The following is a 25,051-nucleotide window of genomic DNA, read 5'->3' as shown; positions in this document are numbered from 1 at the left end:
ATAACTTCAATATGCTAAGTGCAATCAAACCCTGTTATTTAAACTTTCTGTGGGTTACAAGAGAAAATGCTGCAAATACTATGGAGGCAAAGATTCTCAGAAAAATCAAAAGAGGTTCAATCAGTCAGAAACTAATCAATAAGCACTTACTGTATAGTAAGTACTGTGCTAAGAGCTAGGGTTTCAACAAGACAAAACAGTTTCTATCCACAAAGAGCTTATATTCTTCCTCTACAACAGGCATTAGCACATAAGTTACAACTATCTTTATTAAGCTAGGATTTAGATGGAAGAACCTTTTGCTTTCTCTTATCAGGAACCAACCATCCGTGTCATTTCCTTCAGTCTTCTCATCAATAAATCAATGAATCAATAAATAAACATTGATTAAGCACTTAGTATATGCCAAACACTGTACTAAGTTCTGGGAAGACAAAAAGAGAAAAAAAAAAAAAAAAGACAGTCCTGACCTCTAGGAATTTATAATCTAATGGAACTCTCAATGGCTTCTGCCCTTACCTCCTTTGCAACAATTCCTTATGTGCTTCCTTATCCCATCATCACATAAATTCCTTGAGAACTTATCCTGTTTGTCTTCCCAGCATTTAGCATGGGAAACAGAAATGTTTTTTAAATGCTTTAATGATCTATCTGTATAGATATCAATCTATAATAAGTGTCTTGAATAAGTAACTATTCTTTAACAGGTGAACATGTGATTAGACATGACCTACAACTTATTATATCCAAAAGTGACCTTCATTTTTATTCAAAAACAGACAACTAGGGTACCATGTCTTCAAGAGCATCACTATTTTCCTACTCACTAATGCTCAGAACCTTATAGAGATCTTTGATGCACTCTGTCACCAGAGTAGTATTTCTATAAAATCACTTCCATTGAGCCACTATCCTACTCAAAAAAAATTATTGATTTACGTTGCCAAAAAGGCAAAATCTTTTAGATTTTAGATATCTTGGTTTCATATTTTCAATCCTCCATAGATTTTTCCCAGTCTCTTTTCCCAGCTATTCTCCTCCTTGGTTGATCTATTTGGACACAGTTGATAGAATGCTGAAGTTGAAGGGGAAAAGATCTGATAATTACTAGCTATGTAATTCTGAGTAGATTACATAACCTCTTCAACCTTCAGTTTCATTTGTAAAGTGGATACTAATGCCTGTAGTATTTACCTCAAAGGCTTGCTAAGAAACCCAAATTAGATAATGTTATGTAAAGTTTTGCAAACTGTAAAATGTTTTATAAATCATCTATTATTAATGTTATTATTAGTACTTTACAAACACTGGAAAGTCAGTACTCACAGTCAAGCCAAGTAAACAAACATTTGTTAAAAACCTGCTTTGTTCCAGGCATTATACTAATTGCCAATTATACATATAGGCATGCTAATTCATAGTAGTGAAGATGAAAATTGACCAACTATTCTTGAAAACAATTTGGAATTATACATGAAATATTAGTAAATTATACACATAATATTATTTATTCTATGATCAGATTATTAATGATACATATACTTATTACTAAATTAAAAGACATAAATTTCTAATGATATAAAGTCAAAAGACAGCAATTAAAAACTTAATAAAATAATAATAATTTGTATTTACACATTCCTGTAAGTTCTTTGACCCAGAGATGATATGACTGAATTTACAATATACAGGAGGTAACAAAGCAAGAAAAGTTCCAGGTTCACAAAAATTTTTGCAAGAGCAACTGTTTGTAACAAGAAAAAGCTATGTCCAAAAATTGGGAGCTGACTGAAAAAAACGGTGGCATATGGACATTCTGAGTTACTGTTGTGCTACAATGAGCAACAAATATGGAAGATCAAGATTTACACAGTTCTGCCCTTTTGGAAACACTGCAATGAAATCATGCAGATTGAAGAAAGTGATAAAAGAAAAATAAATACAAGGTCTACAGCAATGTTAATGAAGATAATACTTCTGAAAGTCAACAAAGCTCGAATCAGATAAGTGGGACTGAGGCAGTTAATGATTTTAAACCACTGTGATTTGCTAGAGCTCCTCCACTATCTAGAAAAGGTCAGACAGACCTGGGAATCAGAATCAGCCAAGAAGGCAAATTGAACATCCCTTAAATTGGACATAACAGAAATTCTTTGCAGTGTTCACTTGCTGAACCCCAAACTCCTCTGCTATACCAGCAGCTACAGAACCAATTCAGATTGATTCATACTGAAGCCCAATGAAGTGAGGGATCTCTGGGATCTTTCTACTCCAACACACTTCCAGGAACTCAGAAGGTATCTTGTAATCTGTAACAGATTAAACAGCCCAACTCGGTGGTGGAACCTGATTAGGCCACAATAGGACTTCTGAGAAAGAGCTCCACCCATGGGACCAATAGCCAAACCTGATCAGAGGACTTTAAGATTATACCCCGCAACCTGTTTATAATCCCTGCTACCTAAACCCAATTACACCCATGTTCAGTCATTCCTGTTGCATCCATGCATGTCTGCCACTTTAGAAAGAATAAATGTAGGCTTTACAACCTGTTTTAGACCAAACTTTGGATGCAGATAGATACAAGGGACAATTCTGATACTAAACTTTCAAAGTGAAAGCTCATAATCTTCTCCTGTATGGTAGCAAAAGGGTAAGTACAAAAGTGAAAAGTTATATCCACTCTCAGTCCCAATCATTTTATTGTTGTTATTTTATTATTAATAAATTTATATATTTATGTTATAATAGTGATATATTTATTCTATGACTGAATTATTGCTTGTTTGTATAATTATTAACAAATGAATTCATGATATAAAATCAAAAGACATTAATAAAAACATCGAAATAATAACAATTAGCATTTACATAGTTCTTTAAGGTTTGTAAAGTACTTTATATATGTTATTTCAGATTCCTTAAAATTGATCCTTAAAATAATCCAGGACATAGATGATATTATTTTCGCAATTTTACAGAGAAGGAAACTGAGGCACAAAGAAGTGACTTGCCCAGAGAAATGTTCTCCTCATATTCTACCTTCTTTTTTCTCTTCTTCCTTTTCCCCTTCTCCTTATTCTTTCTTCCTCCTCCTCCTCCTTCATTTTTATTTATTAATTTTTAATACTTTTTTGTCCTGCACCATTTCATTTTTGATTTTTTGAAATATAGCTCTGAAAAGACAGACTTTTAAAAGTCTATCATGATTAGAATGGAACTACTTGACTCCATTTTAAAACCCAAATGACTCTGACTTTCACAGAATGGCCAATAATAGCCACAATATTGTTTAGGTTCTGAAATGAATGTAAAGAGCAGTTGTTTCTTGTTAAAACCAGAAACTCTGAGGGTCTTCCCCTCCCAGACTGATATCTCCAGGATGGTGAATTGAGCCATCTTTTTCTTACCCTGCCCTTAGTCAATGAATGGCCTTGGCCTTGCACAAACTGAGCCTGGGGATAGATTTAATTTAGAAAGGCCAAGGTCACCTACTGCATCCTGGGCCATTGCCAGTTGCCTTGACCTTTTGCTTTGCCACTGGACTTTGATTACTCTGGAAGAGAGAGTGAGACTGACAGCTATGTACAGCTTTGTCCCCCTTAAATCCAATTCATACACAGGTCAAGACATCACACTAGTGATGTCATTGGTCCTCTTCGAGAAATAAGGATAAACAATAACAACCATTTTTGGAGGGGATGTACTTTATAGAGCTATTGTTTGAGTATTAGGAATTATTTGCTTTCTCAGCTGCACCAAAGAAAGCAGAGACAAAACTGAAAGATGTGAGGAACACTAATAAGTAGGGAATCCAATTTAGAATTGCTGTAAAAAAAAAGTAACTGAACAACAAACAATTCTGAAAAACTTCATAATTGATCAATATAATGAACAATTCTGATTCCTAAGGATTTGTGACAGATTCTCCTGACAGAGGGATAATGAATTCAGGGTAATGATTGAGACAAAGTTTTTTTGTACATGGCCAGTACAGGAATTTGTTCTGCTTGGCTAGGCATAAATTGTTACAAGGGTTTGACTTCTTTCTTTTTCAATTGAGAGAAGGGAGAAAGTAGAGAAAAACCAGATTTTTGTTAACTAAAAAGGATTAATTTTAGTTTAAAATATATATATATATTCAAAAGGCACTAGCCATTGAGAGAAGGAAAGGTCTTCATATGAAAGATGGGATTTGGGCTTTATAAGACAAAAGAGACAGATTCTGTGGACTAGAGGCAAAGAGGAAATACATTCCAGGCACAAAGATGGCCAAAACAAAATCATAGAGTTGGGACATGATGTTTTCTATGAGGAACACGAAGTCCAACTTCACTACTGCAGGGTAAAAGAAAGAAATATTGTTCAATGCAGATGGAAAAATTCTAGGATGGGGTCAGATTCGTTTCTTATCTCTGTGTAATTGTTTCCATTCTCTGAAGACTGAGCTCAAGTATTAACTTCTCACCATGCCTTGACTGATCCTTGAAATGAAGGGCAATGTCTCCCTTCTCACATTTTCTTAGAAGTCTCTGTATGTTTTTCAGTACTATATAATTCCTTCTAGCATATTTTTGTATATGCCTCCATTGTATTTTAAGTTCCTCAAGGTGAAAACTTGGGGTCAGGGAGAAGGGAGAGAAGTTCCACTCAGCAAGGCTTAGGATAGAACACCACACATAGTAGGGTACTTAATAATTTTTTTTTAATTTCTAGAGAAGATGTTCCATGAGACAATCTGGATGTGCCACTTGTCATTTGGAATTATTAGATTTTATTTCACTTCATTTGTTATAGTTGTTTTTCCTTTAAGAAGCAAACATGAAAATCTTGGGATTTATTTATTCAATCACTTATTAAATATTTGGTGTATACACAGTATAATACTAAGAACCAGAGATGGAAGATGGATGTATAAAATACAAAAGATGTCTACAAGGGCTTTACAAAACCAGATAGAACAATAATGTATTTAAAAGCACTAATGCAATTATTGGGCTCCCTCACCAGTTCAGAAATCTCTCCTTCAAAACAGATGCAATCTATGGAATTAACACACAAAGTATCATTTTGATTCAGTTTTAGAACCCATATAAAAAATTAAAAAACCTTTTTTGATTAAGAGTATAGCAAATATAATAGCGCCTATTCCTGAAGCTTGAAATGACCTGTCCCAATAAACTAGGCAAGAAAAGAAGGAAAAGGAGGAGGAAACCTTCAGAAATCTATGACAGAAATTCTTACAGACTGGAAGAGAATGCAAGAGAACAAACATTTATTATATGTTTACTTTGTAACAAGTACTGTGCTAAGCATTCTTGAAATATTATTTCACTATATCTTCATAACAATCCTGGGAAAGGGGTATTGTTGTTATTGTTGAATTGTCATGTCCAACTCTTCATGATCCCATTTTTCTTGGCAAAGATAGTGGAGTGGTTTGTCACTTCCTTCTCCAGTTCATTTGACAGATGAGGAAACTGAGGCAAACAGGGTTAAATGATTTGCCCAGAGTCACAAAACTAGATAGTGCCTAAAATCAGATTTGAACTCAGGAAGATGAGTCTTCCTAATTTCAAGCCCAGTATTCTATCCAGGTACTATTATTATCCCCATTTTACAATCTCCATTTATTCTCAGTTGAAGAAACTGAGGCAGGCAGAAGTTAAGTGACTACATAATCAGCTAGTAAATGTTTGGGACTATTTTGAACTCAGATCTTCTCGATTTCAGTCCCAGAGATCTGTCCATGGTGCTGCCTACTTCATGATTAACAGAAAAGAAGGAATTTTATATAATCCCTTCTGATGTGACATTTGTTAGTGCACTATAATGTCCGATATGCCATGGCAATTCTACCATGTTAACCCTTTTCTCACCACTGTCAGTTTAGGAGATTTTTCTCCCCACACTCTAAGTGTAAAATAGAATGCGATGGAAAAATAAGATTCATTTTCTAGACCACCTTGCTGGATATACATTATTCCATAAAGTGATAGAAGTCCATATTACCTTCCAATCAGTTCTACATTGGAACAGCAAAGTACAGGGACCACAATATGGAAGGACCAAAGGCGTCTGTCCAAGGTGATAGATGTGGGGTCGCTTTTGTGGTGTCTGGATTCTACCACAGATAGGTATTCAAGAATTGATAACACCTCTACTTATATCACACACAATGTCCAACATTGCAAGCCTTCCTCACCAAGGGATGAGCTACATGATCACATCCCAGAAACAATTCACAAATACCAGTCATCTTTGTGTAGAACTCTCCAAAGTAAGTTCCTAAACACCATTCTGTGTGTACCATTTTATATATCCATCTCTTCAATAACTCAAAATATCAGAAAGTATTAATTAGTTAATCATACACAGAGACACATTTAAATGTTCTCAGATCTGGGAAGATTTCCCTTAATGCTCATGAGGAGCAAGAACAACCTCCAGAGGAGGAAGCAGGCTAATTTTGCACAGAAGGAGAGCTGCTCTTTGGATGAACTCTGACTAATGAGTCATTTAGCAATTATTGGAAGGATTTTCTTTTTTTTTTTTTACCAGAAGCTTTGGTGTTTCTAAAATAACCTGAACTAAATAAACTGCACATGTTTCAGAGACAAAACCATTTTTCCTACCTAACACTTACCCTGATATTAACTGTTGTCTTAAATGTCATTTTTTTAAGACAAAGGCTTCACTTGAGATTTTCTTATTTATGTGGAAGAAAATATCAACAATGGTGGAACAATATTAATAAGACCAGCACAAATTGAATATGGCAAGATATGTCATATTCATTCTCTTCTTTATACACCACAAATACAGAAAGTGAGTTAGGTGGCAAGGGTTACAATTCAGAATGGAAGGAAAAATGATAAGAAGAAAGAAAACAACATCTCAAGAGAATGTAACCATTGGCCAACAATGACTAAAGTCAGAGAGTATTATGATCTTCTCTAAACCTACACACAGAAACTACTATATACAAAGAGGTGGGCCCACTCGCTACTCCCAAATCTTCCTGGGTTATATAAATCCTTTATTGTACCTAAATCAATCAATCAATGAGTATTAATTGAGCATCTACTAAGTGATGGGGTTGGGGGAGAAGGGGGAAGAATGCAAATACAAAAAATGAAATAATCCCTCCCCATACAGAATTTGCATTCAAATGTATGTGGAATCCACAATCTAGTTCTTTTTTTGTTTGTTTGTTTGAGGCAATTGGGGTAAGTGACTTGACCAGGGTGGCACAGCTAAGAAGTGTTAAGTATCTAAGACTAGATTTGAACTCAGGTCCTCCTGACAGTGCTAATGCTCTACCCACTGTGCCATCTAGCTGCCCCTTATTTCTTTTCTTAATGGCTTATTAATTTTGTGTTTCCGCATCTGTCACTTTCTCCCATAATATCTCCCATAATAGAAACTTCCCTTATAATCACCACCACCACAACAAAAAAGTTAAGTAAAACTAATCAACAGTGACTATGTCTGACAGCACGTGCAACATCAATAGTTCACCCTTTCTCTACCAATAGAAGAAAAAGATGTTCATCATCAGCCTTCTGAAATCAAGATTTCTCCCACTCTTCTAGGTCATCCTTAATCCATTTCCCCATTTTCAGTGATACTACCAAATGTGGAAATTACAAATGTGAGAGTTGGGCAGAAGTGTGGAGGTCACCTCATCCAAGCCATACTTGAATGGGTATTCCTTCTACATCAACTCAACAAGTATTCACAAATCCTCCCCCCAATATAGGAAGTCCAGTAATGAGGAACTCACTACCTCCTAAGATAGTTCATCCCATTTCTACATAATTGTTAGGAAATATTTTCTTTAGCTTTCTATCTGTCTTCTTAAGGTGTTTATCTATTATTCCTAGTTGGGTCTTCTGGAGGCAAAAAGAATGAATCAAACTCTTACAAGTTTGGGACAAAGTAATGAACTGCTGACAATCCTATTATAACTGGTCAGGGAACATGACCAAAATGGTAGTATCTGTAGTGGTATTTGGTTCATAGATGCTTTGGTTACACTGACCATTTCAGGGGGATATTAATAGTTAGTCCCAAGCAATAAAGAGACATTCTCAAATTGCCTAGAGTACACTAAAGACAGAAGTACTTGGGGTACCAAAGAGTAAGTAGGATAAAAGAAAAGCTACAGACTAAGTTTCTGTCTCTCTGACTCTCTGTCTCTGTATGTCTCTTTCTGTCTCTATTTCTCTCCTCTTCTCTATCTCCTCTTCTCTCGTCTCCTCTTGTCTTTTTCCCCCTCTTTCTCTCAATTCTGGCCTCAGACACTAACTGTGTGACTCTAGGAAAGTCATTTAACCTACTTCCCTCAGTTTCCATATCTGTAAAATGGGGAAATAATAGTACCTATTCCTAGAGTTGTTCTGAAAAGAAAATGAGATAATGTTAGCGATCATGATTATTATTTATTTTGTAAAACTCAAAGCCTTCTGTAAATGTTATTCATAAGATAGAGAGCACTGGGCTTGGCATCAGGAAATTCTCAGCAATTCCCAGCTTTTTGGCTTTAAGGAAGTTACTTGTTTTCTTTAAAAACCCTAAACTATGGGTTTTATTTTTTCCTGATTACTCCTTGGTGAAAAAACCTGAATTCAAATTTGACCTCAGACACTTACTAGCTGTGTAATCCTGAGCAAGTCCCTTAACCTTGTTTATCTCAATTTCCTTATCTGTCAAATGAACTGGAGAAGGAAATGGCAAATTGCCTCAGTATCCTTATCAAGAAAACTTCAAGTCAGGTCACAAAGACTCAGACACAATTGAAAATATATATAGATGGTATCCCTAAGTTCTTAGAGTAATTTTAACCTATTGAAGCTTAAAACTTAAAAACCTTGTGGTTATTTTATTTATATACATACATATTGTGTTTATATATCATAGGCTACCAGATGAATAGACAACTTTTTAAAATCTCATTTTATTACAAGAGTTTATTATTCAGTCATTTTTCAGTTGTTTCAGTCATTTCTATATATGTAGAACATACACACATATACATAAATTATACCAAATCTTTTTATCAAGTATGTGTATAATATCAAATTATATATACCAAATATCAGATATATCAAATATATGTATAAACATAAATGAAACTATACACACATATCTATATATCTATCTATATATGAATGTATGTATGTATGTGTGTTCATGGTATATCTCAAGCTCCTTGGGTGTCAATCAATTTTCCTTTTCTTCCTAATCCCTGGGTTTTATCCTCCTCATATCTAGAATTCTCTCTGCAGGGAAGAACTGGCTGAAGGAGCCAGAATCCTGAATGCTGCTGAATGGCACCTCCATGAAAGGTCACAGCAGGGTAAAATCCAATTTTCTGCTAATAAGAACAAGCTAAAAATTCACACACACCCAGTTCAAACAGTTTCTTAATCTTCTCTCTCTTCAGGCAGTGAGGATTATAACAGCTACAACATGAAAACCAGAATAATCTCTGGGGACACAGAACGAAAGGGACAGTGGGCCTCCATCCCCAAAGCCACATCAGATGCTCATTAGAGTCTGCCTGGAAGAGAACATAGTCTGCTGCTACAGGGGTGAAACACTCTTATCCCCATAAGAAAACAAAAAATTTATTTTGAGGAAACACTAATAATAAAATTAGTTCCCAAAGTGAACAAAGTAATTTTGTTCTAATAAGGCTATGAAGGGAGAATAACAAGGATCATTCCCATTTTACAGATGAGTAAGGTGATGCTCTATGAAGAGAAATCATTTGCCCATCCATAGTCATACAACCAATACAGGCCAGAACTGAAATCTGAATTCCAAAATACCAAATCCAAATCCATCAATCTTTCCATTAACCCTTGCTATTACTGTGATGATAATGTGATGAAAAAAGACACAAGGTCTTTTTTTAACTTTTCTTTTTCTCTCCTTATCTAATTCAGGTAGGAAGTATATCCTTGCACTTAACACAATGCCCACTTTACTGTTTACTACCTGTGTGATCCTGCACCAGCTTGTCTTTAAAATGAAGGCATTGAATTAAATAACTCTTGAGGACCTTCTCAGCTCTTCTGTTGTTATTGTTGTTGTTTTAGTTGTTGTTCAGTCATTTTTCAATATTTTCACTCAAGTTTGATTCTTCAGGACTTCATCCAGGATGTTCTTGGGAAAATGCTAGAGTGGTTTGCCATTGACTTTCCAGATCATTTTTCAGATTAGGAAACTGAGGCAAACAGGATTACGTGACTTGCCCAGGGTCACACAGCTAGGAAGTGTCTGAGGGCAGATTCGAACTCAGGAAGGTGAGTCTTCCTGACTTCATGCCCAGTATTATGTCTATTGCACCATTTAGCTTCCTTCTTCCAACACTAAATCTCTAATGATGATGATGATGACAAAGATGACAAGCTGTGTGAAGTTATATAATACAAACATGTCAAATAAAACTTCAGTGGGATTGGGAAGGGGAATGTAAGAAGATCCAAGAACAACTGAACAAAATAAGGGCAATATTCTACATGTCCCCATGTTTCAATTCTCTTTCTGAGCAGTCACCACTTAAAAGTCAGTCTCTACCTTCTAAGACAGTGCCTTTGGTATCTCAGCTTCCTCTGGTCCCATTTCCTTTCAATTCTTTCAAAAGTCCAAGCTGAAACATGTTTTTATTATATGGTGAGGGATTTCAGGGCAGTGGTTATTCTGAGTTTTGATTAGTACTAATTCAATAAAATCACCTGGATTCTACAATATTGTACAAAAACTCTAGTAAAAATATAAATCAGCCTCACAGGGCAATGCTTCTCTATACCATTAATCTATCTTCCACCTCTATCTACAGTCTCAAATTAAGCCACCTTCCTAGTAGCTTTTCCCCCAACATCTGATCTCTGGAAAAAAAATTCTTGCCTACTCTTTGGACTCCATCATTTACATTTTAGGTACACAAAGAATTTACTCGTGTTATCATCACTCAGATTTGCCTCTTAATACCTCTGTGACCTTACTTAAGACTGGAAAGAGTGCATTCAACTGAATGAATGAGAGATCATAATATACAAATGAGTTGGAAATATTGGTTGGGGCTATGTTGCGCAGGGCTTTGAAACTGGAAAAGAAGAAATTTTATTTCATCATAGAAGTAAAAAAAAGCCCCTGGGGTGGCTTGAGGGAAGGGGGGGAGTCACAAGATTGGATATACACTTAAGGAACATTTCTTTAGTAGTTCTAAGAGAGACCAGTAGGGAGAAACTTAAAGTAGACTTGATTAATGAGGAACCTGTTGCAAAAATGTGATGTGGCCTGAGCAAAGGTTGTAGCTTTGTGAGTAGTGCTGTAACATTACTGGGTATGTTTCTTCATCTGTAAAAAGCAGGAGCTGTGCTAAATGACTTCTGAGAATCATTCCAGTTATGGACCATAGGATCTGGAATTCATTCTTAGTTCTTGTTCTTGACCACTAGGTGGGAAAAGTCTAAGTTCAAAGGTTAGGGTAGGAAGAGGAGGTAAATGGATCCAGGTTTGAAATGGAGCAAGTCAAAGTTCAGAGCCTTTGGATGCTACACTTCTTGCCAGAACTAGTAAGAAAAACTGTCTTCAAAATAAAAAAAAGCAGTTGATATAAGTGACCCCGAGTTTCTCTCCTGTCCATAAGATAGACTATATCACTAAAATATGACAATTTAGTTTATTTTGATGTTCTTAATCAATGAAAATTCCCTGCTGATACCTTCCTGAAATATTTCATCAAATTGATACTAAATTCTCAAAGGCTTTGCCAATATAACACAAGCTCTAATAGACAGATCCTAAGTAGAAAAGGTTTCAAATACCAGCTTTGAAAGAAACTGTATATGCCAATTGTCCAAGAACCAGTTTAACTCAGTACAGAAAGGTCCAGTTTTACTTCAGAGTGATTAAGTTTTTGGTCATAGCAACTCAGGAAAACCATTTCCTATAATGAAGAGAGGATTTAACTTGGGGGGAAGTTTGAAAGAGGACACTCACCTATGAAATTACAAATCTTTGAAATAGTGATAGATAAGATAGATAGATAAGAAGAGCCATCTAAACCATTCATGGAATGGCAAGGGATGAGAAATATTCACTAAAAATAAATAAAGTAAAAAGTTTAAACAAATTGGGTGGCTTTTTCTATGAAGGATTTTTGTCAACATATGGAAAATGAGAAGAAATAACATTCTAGTTGGTCTATAAAATGAGGATAATAATATATCCTTTGCTTAAAATAAACTAGACCAGATGATCCCTCAAGATCCCTTTCACATCAATATTTTGTGATACTGTGTTAGAGCTTTTTCCTTCAGACTCAATCATTCTGTTTGTCCTCCATGTGTATGACAACCATTGTTTTGGACATATCTGTGATTCTGTTGGCCTTTGCAACTTAAAATCTCAGAGGACTGCTAGGGGCACTGAGCCAAATGATGTATACCAAAGGCAGGGGTTAGACATCTTTTCCTGAATCCAAGGCTAATTCCCTTTCCATTATTCTCTGCTGCCTCTCTCATGAAAACCATAAATCCATAATTTTTCAAATCTCTCTTGAATTTAAATATTCTATCCATTGTCCCCATAAGCCACTGCAAATCCCATTTTAGCAAACAGCAACTAGGCAACAAGCCAGTTAAGTGTTGCTAATAATAAAAACATATGTCACAAGACCAAAAGCCAGAAAAGATGGAAAAATGTGGACTACATGATTACCCGTACAAATATGTCTGTGTACTAGCCCTTATTAAGCATGCCATACATATTTCATAAACAGATTAGATAAATAACTATACTACCAAGGTGATATATAAGAATGGCAAATGGTGATTATATTAGCTGCATTTACACAGATCTAAAAGTCTATGTGGTTATGATAGCTGACTGGCCACTGGTTCATTGTAAGCAACATCCTTTCTTTCTTCCTCAACCTTCGAGCTTTCTGCTGCCTGTCCCTTCATTTATTATTTTTGCACTTTGAGAACCCCAGTCTCACCCATGGTCTTCATTACATCACCAATTATTTATTGGACCTTTCAAACTGGACACTCCAAAGACATCTCAAACTCAACATCCCTAAAACAAAGTCATTATGTTTCCTTCTAAATCAAATATTCTTCTATACGTCCCTATTTCTACCAAAGGTACCATCATGCTTCCATCATCTCAGATTCATAATCTTGATGTTATCCTGCACTCCTCACTCTTCCTCACTCCACATAGCTAATCAGTTGCCAGATTCTGCTGGTTCTTCTTCCATATGTCTTGCATCAGACTCCCGGTCACCACTCACAAAGCTCCCACCTTGGTTCAGGTCCACATCACGTCCAGCCTAGATTTTTGCAACAGCTTCTTTGTTGGTCATCTTTGTTCAAGTCTCTCCCTACTAGGGTCTCTCAGAAATATAAAGAAATGTCCCTTAGGTACAGATTTGATCTTGTGACTTCCCCTATAACTTAAGGGGCAAAATGAAATCTCTGCTTCATTTTCAAAGCCCTGCCCAACTTATCTCTAGCCAATATCAAAAACTCCGTTGTACATTATGCCCTCTCATTCACTCAGCTGAACAAACTTCTTCCAGTCTTAGAGCCTTTGCAGTAGTGGTTCTTTAGACATAGAATGTATTCTTGTCTTACCTCTGTTTCACAGAGTCTCTCTCTTCCTTTAAGAAGCAGCTCACATGCTGTCATCTTCTGCATGAAACTTTTCTTGATTTCCCCAACTGCTAAAGTCAACCCTACCAAAATATCTTATACTTAACTACTTTGATATGTGAATATATGTGTATATATGTATATATGTGTATGTGTGTATTTATTAACTATATATTTAAGCTGTAGATTTTTTATATACTTCTTTGCCTTCTCCCATGTAAGTTCACTGGAAGTAGAAGTTGTCTTATACTGTGTTCTTATGTCCCCAGAAGTTAGTACAGTATCTGACACCAAGCTTTTAATTGACAGATTTGAGGCTGGGCCCTCCTTCATCTTCTTCAGAACTTTACACATAGGCAGTTATTATATTATAGGAAGTTGGTTAGGAAGTCAAGGTATCAAAAAAGCTAAAGTTCCAGAATCCAGGAATAAGTAAAATAAATTTTATCCTCTGAAATGTAAATTAACAAACTAATAAGAACCAAAATAAATGAATGAGATTAGTCAGCTCCAGAAGTGTTCCAATCTAAGAAAATAATGAATTGCAGATAGAAATAAGGTATCTCCCAAACCAAAAACTCAAGGCATAGAGCAGAATCAGCAATAGGATATCTGAAGGAGTATTTAAATAAAATAAACAATTGAGTCCATACTTTTAAGTTGAATCAACTCATTAACAGGAAAATGTTTATATTCCAGGAAAAATAAACAAACAGCCCAGAAGAGAGGAAAGTTCAATTGTCCTGTAGGGAGTTATCATATCACACTCTCCACTCCCCAACACAGCCTCTCAGTGGGAGATCCCATTTGGATTTCTTCTTCTTTTTAATTCTCTCCATTCTTATCTACTCATATATCTTATGTACTCTATTTTATCTTTGGGCTTCTATTATTTTCTCATTTATCCATTCAACAAGGATTTATTAAATACCTACTATGTGCCAAGAACTGTACATAGTACTTGACATACAAAGACAAAAACAAAAACAGAACTTGTCTTTTATAAAGAAAGAACATGTATATGAGTAAAGTTAAAGCAAATAGAAGATATTTAGAAAATAAGGCTACAGTGTGGCCTTGGGGAAAGGGAAAGAACTCACAATGGGAAATTACAAAAGATATTCTAAGTGGTTATTGAGGTTGATACATAAGGAGAGTGGAGAAGGAGGAAGGAGCTAAGCCTAGGAAAGGCTTTGAACACCAAATAGAGAATTTTGTCTATGTTTGATTAAGTGGAAAGTTTGTTAAAGACTAATCTGTAAATTGTTACCTAAAACTGGGATATTTTAATCTAGCCCACTAGCTTATACATAGTAGGTTCTAAATAAACATTTACTGGGAAAAAGAAAGAGCTTCTATAAGAAATAACTCTTGAGCTGAGCATTCAAGGGAGCTACAGTTTCCAAGGTGAAAGTGAGAAGAGGACTTCCCAGGCATGGAGGAAGGAGACCGAAGAAAAGAAATGAATTTCTCTAAAAGACTGAGTAGGAAAGGGTAAGCTCTGTGATCTCAAAAAAGTAACTTTCCCTGGTCTGAGATTTGGTTTCTTCATCTCTAAAACAAGAGATGGGATTAAGATTATAGAAATTAGAGTAGGAAAGGGCCTTAGAGATATACCATCTAAACTAATTATTTTATTTTACAGACAAGGAAACTGAGGTTTAGAGAGGAAGTTATTTGCCCAAGGTCTCCAATATTATTAAGTGGTAGAGCAAGAATCAGCCTCAAACTTTCTGATGCCAAATCAACTCTGTCATCTGTGATTTGCAGTTTAAGAGAGGTGAGTGTCAGGAAGACCTGAGTTCAAGGAACAAGGCTCTGGGTCATCTTTGCTCTAGGATGCTTCATGTAAGAATCTTCTGTTGGTTTGTTTGTAGAAGATTATGATATATGATCAATGAGAGGTAGAATATTGGACATGGAGACAGGAAGACCTAAAATTCTGACCCTGAGACTGACCATCCTTGTAATCCTGGAGGGGTCCTTAAGTCTATCCTGGACAGATCTGGACAAAGAAAGCCATAAATCTCAGAAAACTTTATAGAAGAAGCAAAATTTCAAGAAAAGAAATACCCCTTGGCAAGTAAAAAGAATGTGTCAAGTAAATCAGTACTGTTTTGGAAAGGGTTCAAAGGCAAGAATGGGACAAGTGGATACAGGACAAGTGATTTAGAGCAATTGTGCCTTAGAGGAAAAGAAAAGGTGGGAGAGGGCACGGAGTGGGCTGAAAAATCTGAGGTAGTTCAGGGCACCCTAAAGAATGGCTTTGAAGTTAGGGTGAGGATCTTGGACTTGATCCACAGGGCATGAGTAAAGTTTATTTAGTAATTCTCATGGAGGTAGACTACCCACAAGCTGTGCTTTTTATCTGAGGATATTCTGTGGGACCTCAGAAAATTTTTTTAAATGCCATCAGTTCTTCTTATCTTCAAAGAATAAAACCAAATTGAGGACTTGGTACTTTAATAAGAAGGTCTCAATATTGCCTTAACTTGTCCCCCTCCCCCTCTTCAAGGTACTGTAACTCTGTGGAGACACTAAAATCCTAAAAGCTTGGTATAACTTACTGTGGCCCTCTCAAGAGGTGGAAAACACAACCAATCATTTCTCAGAGTCAAGGGACAAAAAATTCTGTCAACTAACAAGAAGTAAAATTGAGTTTCTTATATTTCTAAGGGACTGAACCAGGAAAGATTGCATGAAGGGACCTATTCAGGTAACCTTTGCAGGCTAAATTTCACAAGCTTGGAGGTGAGGGGGGGAAGTATACTTTCCATTTAAAGAAATGCCTTTATCCAGCTAAATCACAGGAGAATTCATTTCATTCTCTGGAGTCTAGAAAGGACAGCTTCAATTAAAACAGTTCTGAGATATCACTTCATACCTTTCAGACTGGCTAACTGGACAGAAAAGGAAAATGGCAACTTGATGGAGTAGATGTGGAAAAATTAGGACACCAATGCATTGTTGATGGAACTATAACCTACTCTAACCATTCTGAAGAACAATTTGGAACTACACCAAAAGGTGATAAAACTGTGCATACCTTTTGACCCAGCAATACCCCTAGTAGGTCTATATCCCAAAGATATCAAAGAAAAAGGAAAATAGGCCTATTTGTACAAAAATATTTATAGCAACTCTTTTTGTGATTGGAAAGAATTGGGAACCAAGGGGATGTCCATAAATCAGGGAATGGTTGAATAAATTGCAGTATATGATGGGATACTATAATGCTATAAGAAATGATGAATAAGATGCTTGGGAAGACTTGTATTAATTCATGCTAAATGAAGTGAGCAGACCCAAATGAAAGTAGTACACAGTAACAGCAATATTGTAAGGATGTTGAACTATGAAAGACTTAGCTATTCTGATCCAGACAATGACCAAAGACAGTTCCAAAGGATCCATGATAAAAAAAAAAAAATTCTGTCCACCTCCAGAGAGAGAACTAATAAACTATGAATATAAATTAAAGCATAGTTTTTTAAATTTTATTTTTCTTTTCTTCTGCAACATGATTAATACATAAATATGTTTTGTATAACTTCATATGTCTAATAAATATCATGTTGTTTGCCTTCTCAAAAGAAAGGAGAGGGACAAGTAAGAGGAAGAAAATTTGGAAATTTTAAAAAATGTAAATGAATGTTTAAAAATGTTTACATATAATAGGCAAATATTTAATCAAATAAAGATGTGCTTAAATAAAAGAAAAACCAGCTCTGGTTTTATTACTAGAAAAATTGTTCTGTCTCAAGTTAAAAAAAAAAACTACTACAGGAAAATTTAGGTTTAAAAAAGATAAATGAGGAGGTAATTGTTTCTATTACTCCATTCTATAGTTTACAATAAGCTTTAAAGAGGCTTTTAAATAGTAATCTCCACATGCATTAAAATGTTTGTTTATACTCCATTAATTCTTCCTTCCTAGGGATGCATGTCACACAGTGGAAAAGAATTCATGATTTGATATCCAAGGATGCTCAATTATTTTACAACCTTTTTGAATTTCATTTACCCTGTCTGAGCCTTGAGGTCCTTGAAACAGGAGGATCAGAGAAACATAAAAGGTCAAGGGTTAATGTCACTAAAGGTCACTGAAGGTAAATCAGAAAATTAGAATAAGTTTGGTGCAGTAACAAGAGATGACCTAAGTTCCTTCCTAAATGACCTTGGAGAATTCAATCAGTCTCTCAGGACCTCAGTTTTTCATCTGCCATATTTGGGGCAGTAGTAGACTAGACAGCCTTTCAGATACCTTTAAGCTCTAGCCATGATTTTACCCCTTATAATACAAAGCTGGAGAATAGGCTTCAATATACAAAAATTCAGCTCAAAGATAACTTGTCCCACAATGACAGGTAGATTGACCACAACCCTTTATAACTGAACCCATTTATTCCATAAAGCAAGATATATGTGTATAAAATTTTCTATCAAAAGAAGAGCTTCTCCCTTGTGACTTGAGTAGTCAAGAAAAAAAAAGGGAAAATGCCAGGAAGCAGTTGATGACATGAATCAGAAAAGGCTTCTGGCTCACACTATTCCAGACACTACCCATTCTCATCCTACTCCCTCTTAGCATAACACAGCTTCCAGAAAACACCATAGCTCCCAGATGCTGCCAGAAACCTGGGGTATAAAGTGTTTGCCCTCACACAGCCTAAAAAAGGCAGATGTTGAAAAAAATGAATAAACTGGATGGGGAATCCAGACCACATGAAGTACAAGTAGTATCCTGATAACTCTTCCAGCTACTTAAATTCCCCTGCCACACACAACTTTCTTGGCAAGGACAGCCATCTTTAGCCCCTCAAAACCACCAGGCTCAGAAACAGGAGACCTTTCTGGGACTGCAACAGATTCTCTCAAAAAAAAAAATCATGTTCCCAAAAGTCAAGAGTATTTCCAGGAAGCAGGGAGGAAGATTGTTAGCTCCAATCTACCTCTGCTCTACTTCAGCCTGACTAATCTTGCCTCGCAGTTCCCAGAATACCCTTCAGTGTGCCAGTTTTTGTACTTTTGCTCATCTTGCTCCCCTCTGGAATATCACCTTCCCATTCAAATCCCTGCTCATTTGTCAAGGTTAAATTACTCTTGTCTTCTATGAGTCTCCCTGATCAGTCCAGAACAAAGTGACCTCTTTTTCTGCACTCACACAGTAGTTATCTTCTCTATATTGACAATTACTTACTGGCTTGGGATATTGTAGTCTTATATTGCTATTTTACTATTCTAAGAACTTTTTAAGGTGTCTATGAGCGAATCTCTGCCTATATCTCTGAACCAACACAGCATGTAACGCAGTACTGTATCATAAACACTCTTGGTAAATGGATGGATGGATGAGTGAATGAATGGATGGATAAACTTCTGCAAAACATAATGGAGTCAGGGATCCATGAACCATATTTATTTTTCTACAAAGACACAAAGCACCAATAATACAAGTTTTAGGATCTTCTATCTAAGGAACTGATATTGCAAGCTTATATTATTAAGTCAGCTCTTTCTGGACAGGTTTTTTGGTGAGAAGCAACACAATGAAAGCTGAGAACTGGCAGTATGTTAGAAGGCACATTCCTCTGTCCTGAGGCAGCAGGACAAAGCAGTGCCCAAGCCTGTTAACTTGAAAATGAAATCTGTAGTGGTTTCCAAAACTTGTTGGGTCCTGATTTTTTCCTTACCTAAATCCCACAACATACTCAAAAATATTTTCTTTTAGATGAAAATCTCATAATCTAGTCAGCCTAAAGGGGGGGTGGGGGCTGTTGTCTTTTCCACTGAAAAAATGTGATGAAGTTTTCTCTAACATTTCTGAGTTATGACACCACTTTTTTCTATTGAACAAATAAGTGCACACAAAAACTTGTGCTGTTAAAATACTTTAAGCCAGAATACCTGAAGATTTTGTTTTCTCTTTTTAAAAAAAGGAAAGAAAATAAAAAAGACAAGTGACTACATGCCATAACAAGTCAAGCCAACATTTCACAACAGACCTCAGTGTAGATAGTTCAGGAACCTGAATCCAAGAGCCCCTCTGGTGCTGCTTCTAGTCTAGCCATCACTAAGGGAAGCAATTGCTGGGGAGAAAATTTCACCCCACCAATTATTGACTAATTGCAATCAATTGTCATAAAACCAAAAGCCCTAGGAGTAGCTATAATTCCCATACCAACAGTCTCCCTATCCAACTTCCAGCCTGATCCCATTGCCATTATCCCTTCAAGTTCTTGTCTGTTCTTCATTTCTGAAGCCAATCATAATATCGGCGAGGCGATGCATGACGTGCAGGTGAATTGGATTCAAGTGAGGAAGGGCTATGCAAGGTCACCAGTCTTACTTTTTCCTCCATAGCCATTCAGTGACTCACAGGACTCGCAAAGGATGCTGTCCTTCATTTTCAGATTCAACCATCACATCAAGATGCAACCTGGCAGTTGTTTCTGCTAGTTGCTGAAGCCTCTGCCTTCTGAGTACTCAGAATTTCCGAAGACTTGAAAAAGAAAATTCTCACTACCAATGTCCTTGACATTGCCAAAGGGTTCAACATCAGAAACAGATATGGTTTTAGCAGTAAATTTAGCAGTAAACTAAAGGTGAATTACCATTGCTTTGTGACTGAATCCTAAGGACCATGGGACCTTTCCAGATAACTTGTACCTGAAATCTCTTACGTGTGTTTTCTCCTTCATTTGAATATAAGAGCAATTAGACTCAGAGATGTCTAAAGTTTGGCACAGAAGTGCCCCACTTCAAAGAAATACACAATACGTGCAGTCACAAGTGCCTTAAAGAGAAATCCTAAAAGTCAGAAATGTTCTCAAAGCTCCAAGTAAACTGGCCCTAGCTTCCTTAATAAAAAGAGCACTAGGTCAGAAATCAAATGACCTGAGATTAAATCCCAGTTCAGTTCCTATTCATATGTTCATTGAGCTGTTTTTCCCCTATCCCCCTTTGTTGATTATACTTCTGATTAAGAACAATTTCATTCTTTGACATAGGACACTATAGTAGATGTTTAATAAATGGCTGTTGACACCTATAACCTATGTAACCCTGAGTAAGTCTTTTCCCATCAATAGGTATCTATAAAATGAGCTTGTTGGACCAGATAACCTCTAAAGTTTATTCCAACTCAGGATCTATGGTCCTATATTCTTATGATTCTACTTAATAATTTGGTATGAAAAGAGATTAAATAAAACACAGAAAGAGAAGAGCTACTGCTTCTGAATTTGTAAGATAATTCTTCAGCATAAGAAGTCCCTCCACCAACATAGAATATAACATCTCTGTGATGTACACAGTAGATGTCACTGTCCTGAAGTCTACATAATGATGAGCCTTTCCACACTTAATTAGAATGACCACCAACAACATATATGTATTTAGTCTGACACCAAGCTTCCTCAATTCCTTTCCTCAAAGTACCTAGCTGAAAATGTGTTCCATGGAAGTTTTTAAGAGCATAGATTCATTTTCACCTTATATAAAGGCATTAAAGTAGTACTTCTGAAAAAAGCAAATCAAAACTAGATCAAATTCAACCTCTCTCAAAAAGGAAACCAAGCTAGATTTGCTATAATTCTAAGTGGATTTTTCAGTTCCCAAAAGTTGAAAATACCAAAATATTCTTTAGCATTTTGAAAAGATACTTTATCAAGTAGATATTTCTATCACTGAAACTAAAAGAGTTGTGTGTATGAATAGAGTTTTTTCCAAAGTAGAAGTTGCTGTGACCAAAAACCAATCTATGGACTAGACAGAAGATAATCTCACTGAATTCTATTCTGTTCAGGCTGGTCCTCATACAAGTCAAGACAAAAAGCATTTATTTTTAATCTATTTTCATTTATTTTGGTAAATATTTCTCATTTTATGTAAAAAGTTAACATTTTTTTTAAATTCTGAGTTTCAAATTCTCTCCCTTCTACTCTTTTCCTACTCCTTGAGAAAGCAAGCAATATAATCCTGATTAAACATATGAAGTTATTTTTTATTAAAGTTGTTTATTTTTCAAAACACATGCATAGACAATTCTTCAGCATTAGCCCTTGCAAAACCTTGTGTTCTAATTTTGCCTCCCTTCCCCCATACTGTCCCCTGGTTGGCAAGTAGTCCAATATATGGTAAACATGGTAGAAATATAAAACATGTGAAATTATGCAAAACATATTTCCATATTAGCCATGTTGCAAAAGAAACACACACATACCAATTTTTTTTAAAAGTATGCGTCAGTCTCTATTCAGAGTTCATTAGTTTTTCCTTTGAAATTAAATAGCATTTTCATCATGAGTCCTTTGAAACTGTCTTGATCAAAGTAGCTAACTTTTACAGTTGAACATCCTTACAATATTGTTATTGTATACTGGGTCTGCTTCCTGAACTTTGTATGAGTTCATATAAGTCTTCTCAGGGTTTTATGAAACTATCCTCATCATCATTTCAGTATTCATCACAATCATATACTATAACTCAGTGGTTCACAAACTCTTTTTCTCAGTATCTTTATGGTATTAACAACTATTGAGAATATGTCCAAAGAGTTTTTATTTATATGGGTTACATAATAGATATTTATCATAAATAGAAAAAAAACTAATTTTGAATTTGTAGACTCTCTGAAAGGACTTCAGAGACCCTCCAGGATTCACTGCACCACACTTTGAGAACTACTGCTATAACTTGTTGAACCATTCCCTAATTTGTGGGCATCTCCTCAATTTCCCACCACAAAAAGATGCTATAAATATTTTTGCACAAATCAGTCTATTTTCCTCTTCTTCGATCTCTTTGAGATATAGACCTAGTAGTGGTATCACGGGATCAAATAATTAATGTGCTGCAGAATGGTTAGACTAATTCACAACTCTATCAAAAGTGTATCAGTAACCCAGTTTTCCCATATCTCCCCCACCATTTGTAATTTTCCTTTTCTATCATGTTAGCCAATCTGAAAAGTGTGAATTGGTATCTCATTTGTATCTCATTAGTCACTAATGATTTAGAGCACTTTTATATGACTATTGATAGTTTTGATTTTTCTTCTGAAAACTGCCTGTGCATGTTGTTTGACTACTTATCAAATGGAAAATGGCATTTATTTTTATAAATTTGGTCAGCTCGCTATAAATTTAAGGAATGAAACTTTTCAAAGAGATTCTTGCTGTAAAAATTTTTCTGTTGAATTTCAGGTGATCAGAATTACCCATTTTACTTCCCATTATCCTCTTTCTTTTTTTGGTCATCAACTCCATCCTTATCTATATATCTGAGAGGTACATTTTTCTATACTCTTCTAATTTGCTTATATTATTCCTTATGTCTAAATTATTTATCCATTTTGATCTTATCTTGATATATACTGGAAGATATTGATCTATGCGTTAGTTTCTGCCAAACTATTTTCCAGGTTTACAACAGTTTTTGTCATATGTGGATCCTTACTCCAAAAAAGCATTTATTAGGTGTACTACATACAAGGCATCTTATTAAGTTCTGGGTATATACATACAAGCAGATTCTAATTGGAGAAAACAAGACATAAAAAGGGAACTAAAAAAGGAGGTAGGAGGAGGAAAGGTGAATGACATTGTAGAGAGTCAAGAAATTCTAGAAGAATAAAGACTATATCTTGCAAGAGGAGAAAAGGTGAATGACATTGTAGAGAGTCAAGAAATTCTGGGAGAATAAATACTGTATCTTGGAGAGAAATGAAGACATGGACCTAGGCCTGGGCTAACCAGAGAAAGAGGCCAAAAGGTCTAGGAGTCTTCTAATTTGTGAAGTCCAGACATATAATCTATTAGTAGCTCCATATCTGACACATATTCAGACCAATAGATCTATAAGAATTTAGGACTTACTAGAACATTCTTGAAGAATCATGCATTACTTCCACATGATGAGATGCCAAGAACAAGAAATGTATTTTACAATAAGTAGATATTCATTAATAGTTGGGGGAAAAGTAATTGGGGCCATTATGTGGCAAAAGAGCAGGAGACTGCAGACAAACCAATCATGATTCCCTATCCAAAGGGAACAAAAAGTGGCCTGACAAGGAATACTGGAAATATACTAAAAGAGATTTTCTCTCTCTATCCTTTCTTGTACCTTATTTCCTCTGTATATTCTGCAATCTAATATCAGATCTTCTTTGTTGTTCCTCATACAGGACACTCCATCTCCCAACTCCAGGTATTTTGTTTGGATGTACCACCATTCCTGGAACTCTCTTTTCATCCCAGCTTCCTGCCTTCTCTGACTTCCTTCAAATTATAGATAAAATCTCATCCTCTAGAGGAAGCCTTTCCTGATCTCCCTAAGGTTATTTCCAATTTATCTTGTGTATATCTGCATTTTGTATATCATCCTATACACAGTTATTTACATGTTGTCTCCTTTATTAGATTGTATGTTCCCTGAAAGTAGGGACAGTTTTGTTTTATGTTGTTCTGTTTGACCTTGCTTTATATCGTTAGAGCTTAGAAGTATTTGGCATATAGTACATATTTAATAAATGCCTATTGACTTGACTCACAGAACAAAAGAGATATTTCATTTTTGCTATTGAGCAATACATAGATAATAATATGGGAAACAAGAGATACAAAATATTCAAACTAGGAGTATAAAGAAAGACTTATAGCCATTCACATAGCTCTTACCTTTTTAAATCCTCCAAATAAAGCATCTGTCTCCAATTCAAACTCTTGGTCCAGTTCCTTTTCATGTGCTGGCAAAAAGATTAGCATCCATTAATCAGAGTTCTGGCTAAAGGGGCACTGGCTCAGCTTGCCTTGGGCAAGCAGAAAATCTTTTTTGTAGGTATGTATATACATGTGCATTCATACATAAACATGAATTCTTGTCCGTTTCAAAAAGTAGTACAATATAGAGGAAATTTAGCTAAACTAAAGTTCACCTGAAATAGAAACAAGAGTTTTTGTGGTCTCCAAGCTCAACATGAGTCAAGGTCAAAATGCTAATGCAATCTTAACACTATATTCACAGCAGAGACATGGCATCCAGAGCAAGAGAAAGGACAGTAGCACTGGACTCTGCTCTCATCAGGACATATCAATCATTTGTTAAATATCTACAATGGCATTGGGGATAGAAACAAAAGTAAACTTGTACATATAAAAGTAAATAAAGAATGAATACAAAGACTATAAAACTGAGCAAATCGTCTGAATCAGCAATACTACTAGAGAGAATATGCTTTGGAGCAGGAGCTATTAAAAGTTTTTTATGTATATGTTAGTTTTGTGAAGCCTATGAACTTCTTTCCAGAATAATGTGTTTAAATGTACAAAACAAACAAAAACATGATATTACAAAATATTGAATTATATTGAAAC

General features: G+C 35.6%; 1 protein-coding gene across 3 annotated transcripts in view; it reads right to left on the bottom strand.

Moving 5' to 3' along the window:
* The window catches only part of HHAT (hedgehog acyltransferase), a 479,576-nt gene that overhangs the window by 417,719 nt on the left and 36,806 nt on the right, over nucleotides 1-25,051 (bottom strand). For all 3 annotated transcript variants that reach the window (XM_031937309.1, XM_031937308.1, XM_031937310.1), the window contains exon 3: nucleotides 24,356-24,423. In XM_031937309.1, coding sequence (XP_031793169.1) covers nucleotides 24,356-24,423 — 68 coding nt within the window. The remainder of the gene's footprint in view (nucleotides 1-24,355; nucleotides 24,424-25,051) is intronic.

The sequence above is a fragment of the Sarcophilus harrisii genome, chromosome 4, assembly GCF_902635505.1.
Source record: "Sarcophilus harrisii chromosome 4, mSarHar1.11, whole genome shotgun sequence".
Classification (NCBI taxonomy): Eukaryota; Metazoa; Chordata; class Mammalia; order Dasyuromorphia; family Dasyuridae; genus Sarcophilus; species Sarcophilus harrisii.
This window is presented reverse-complemented; position numbering and strand designations above follow the sequence as displayed.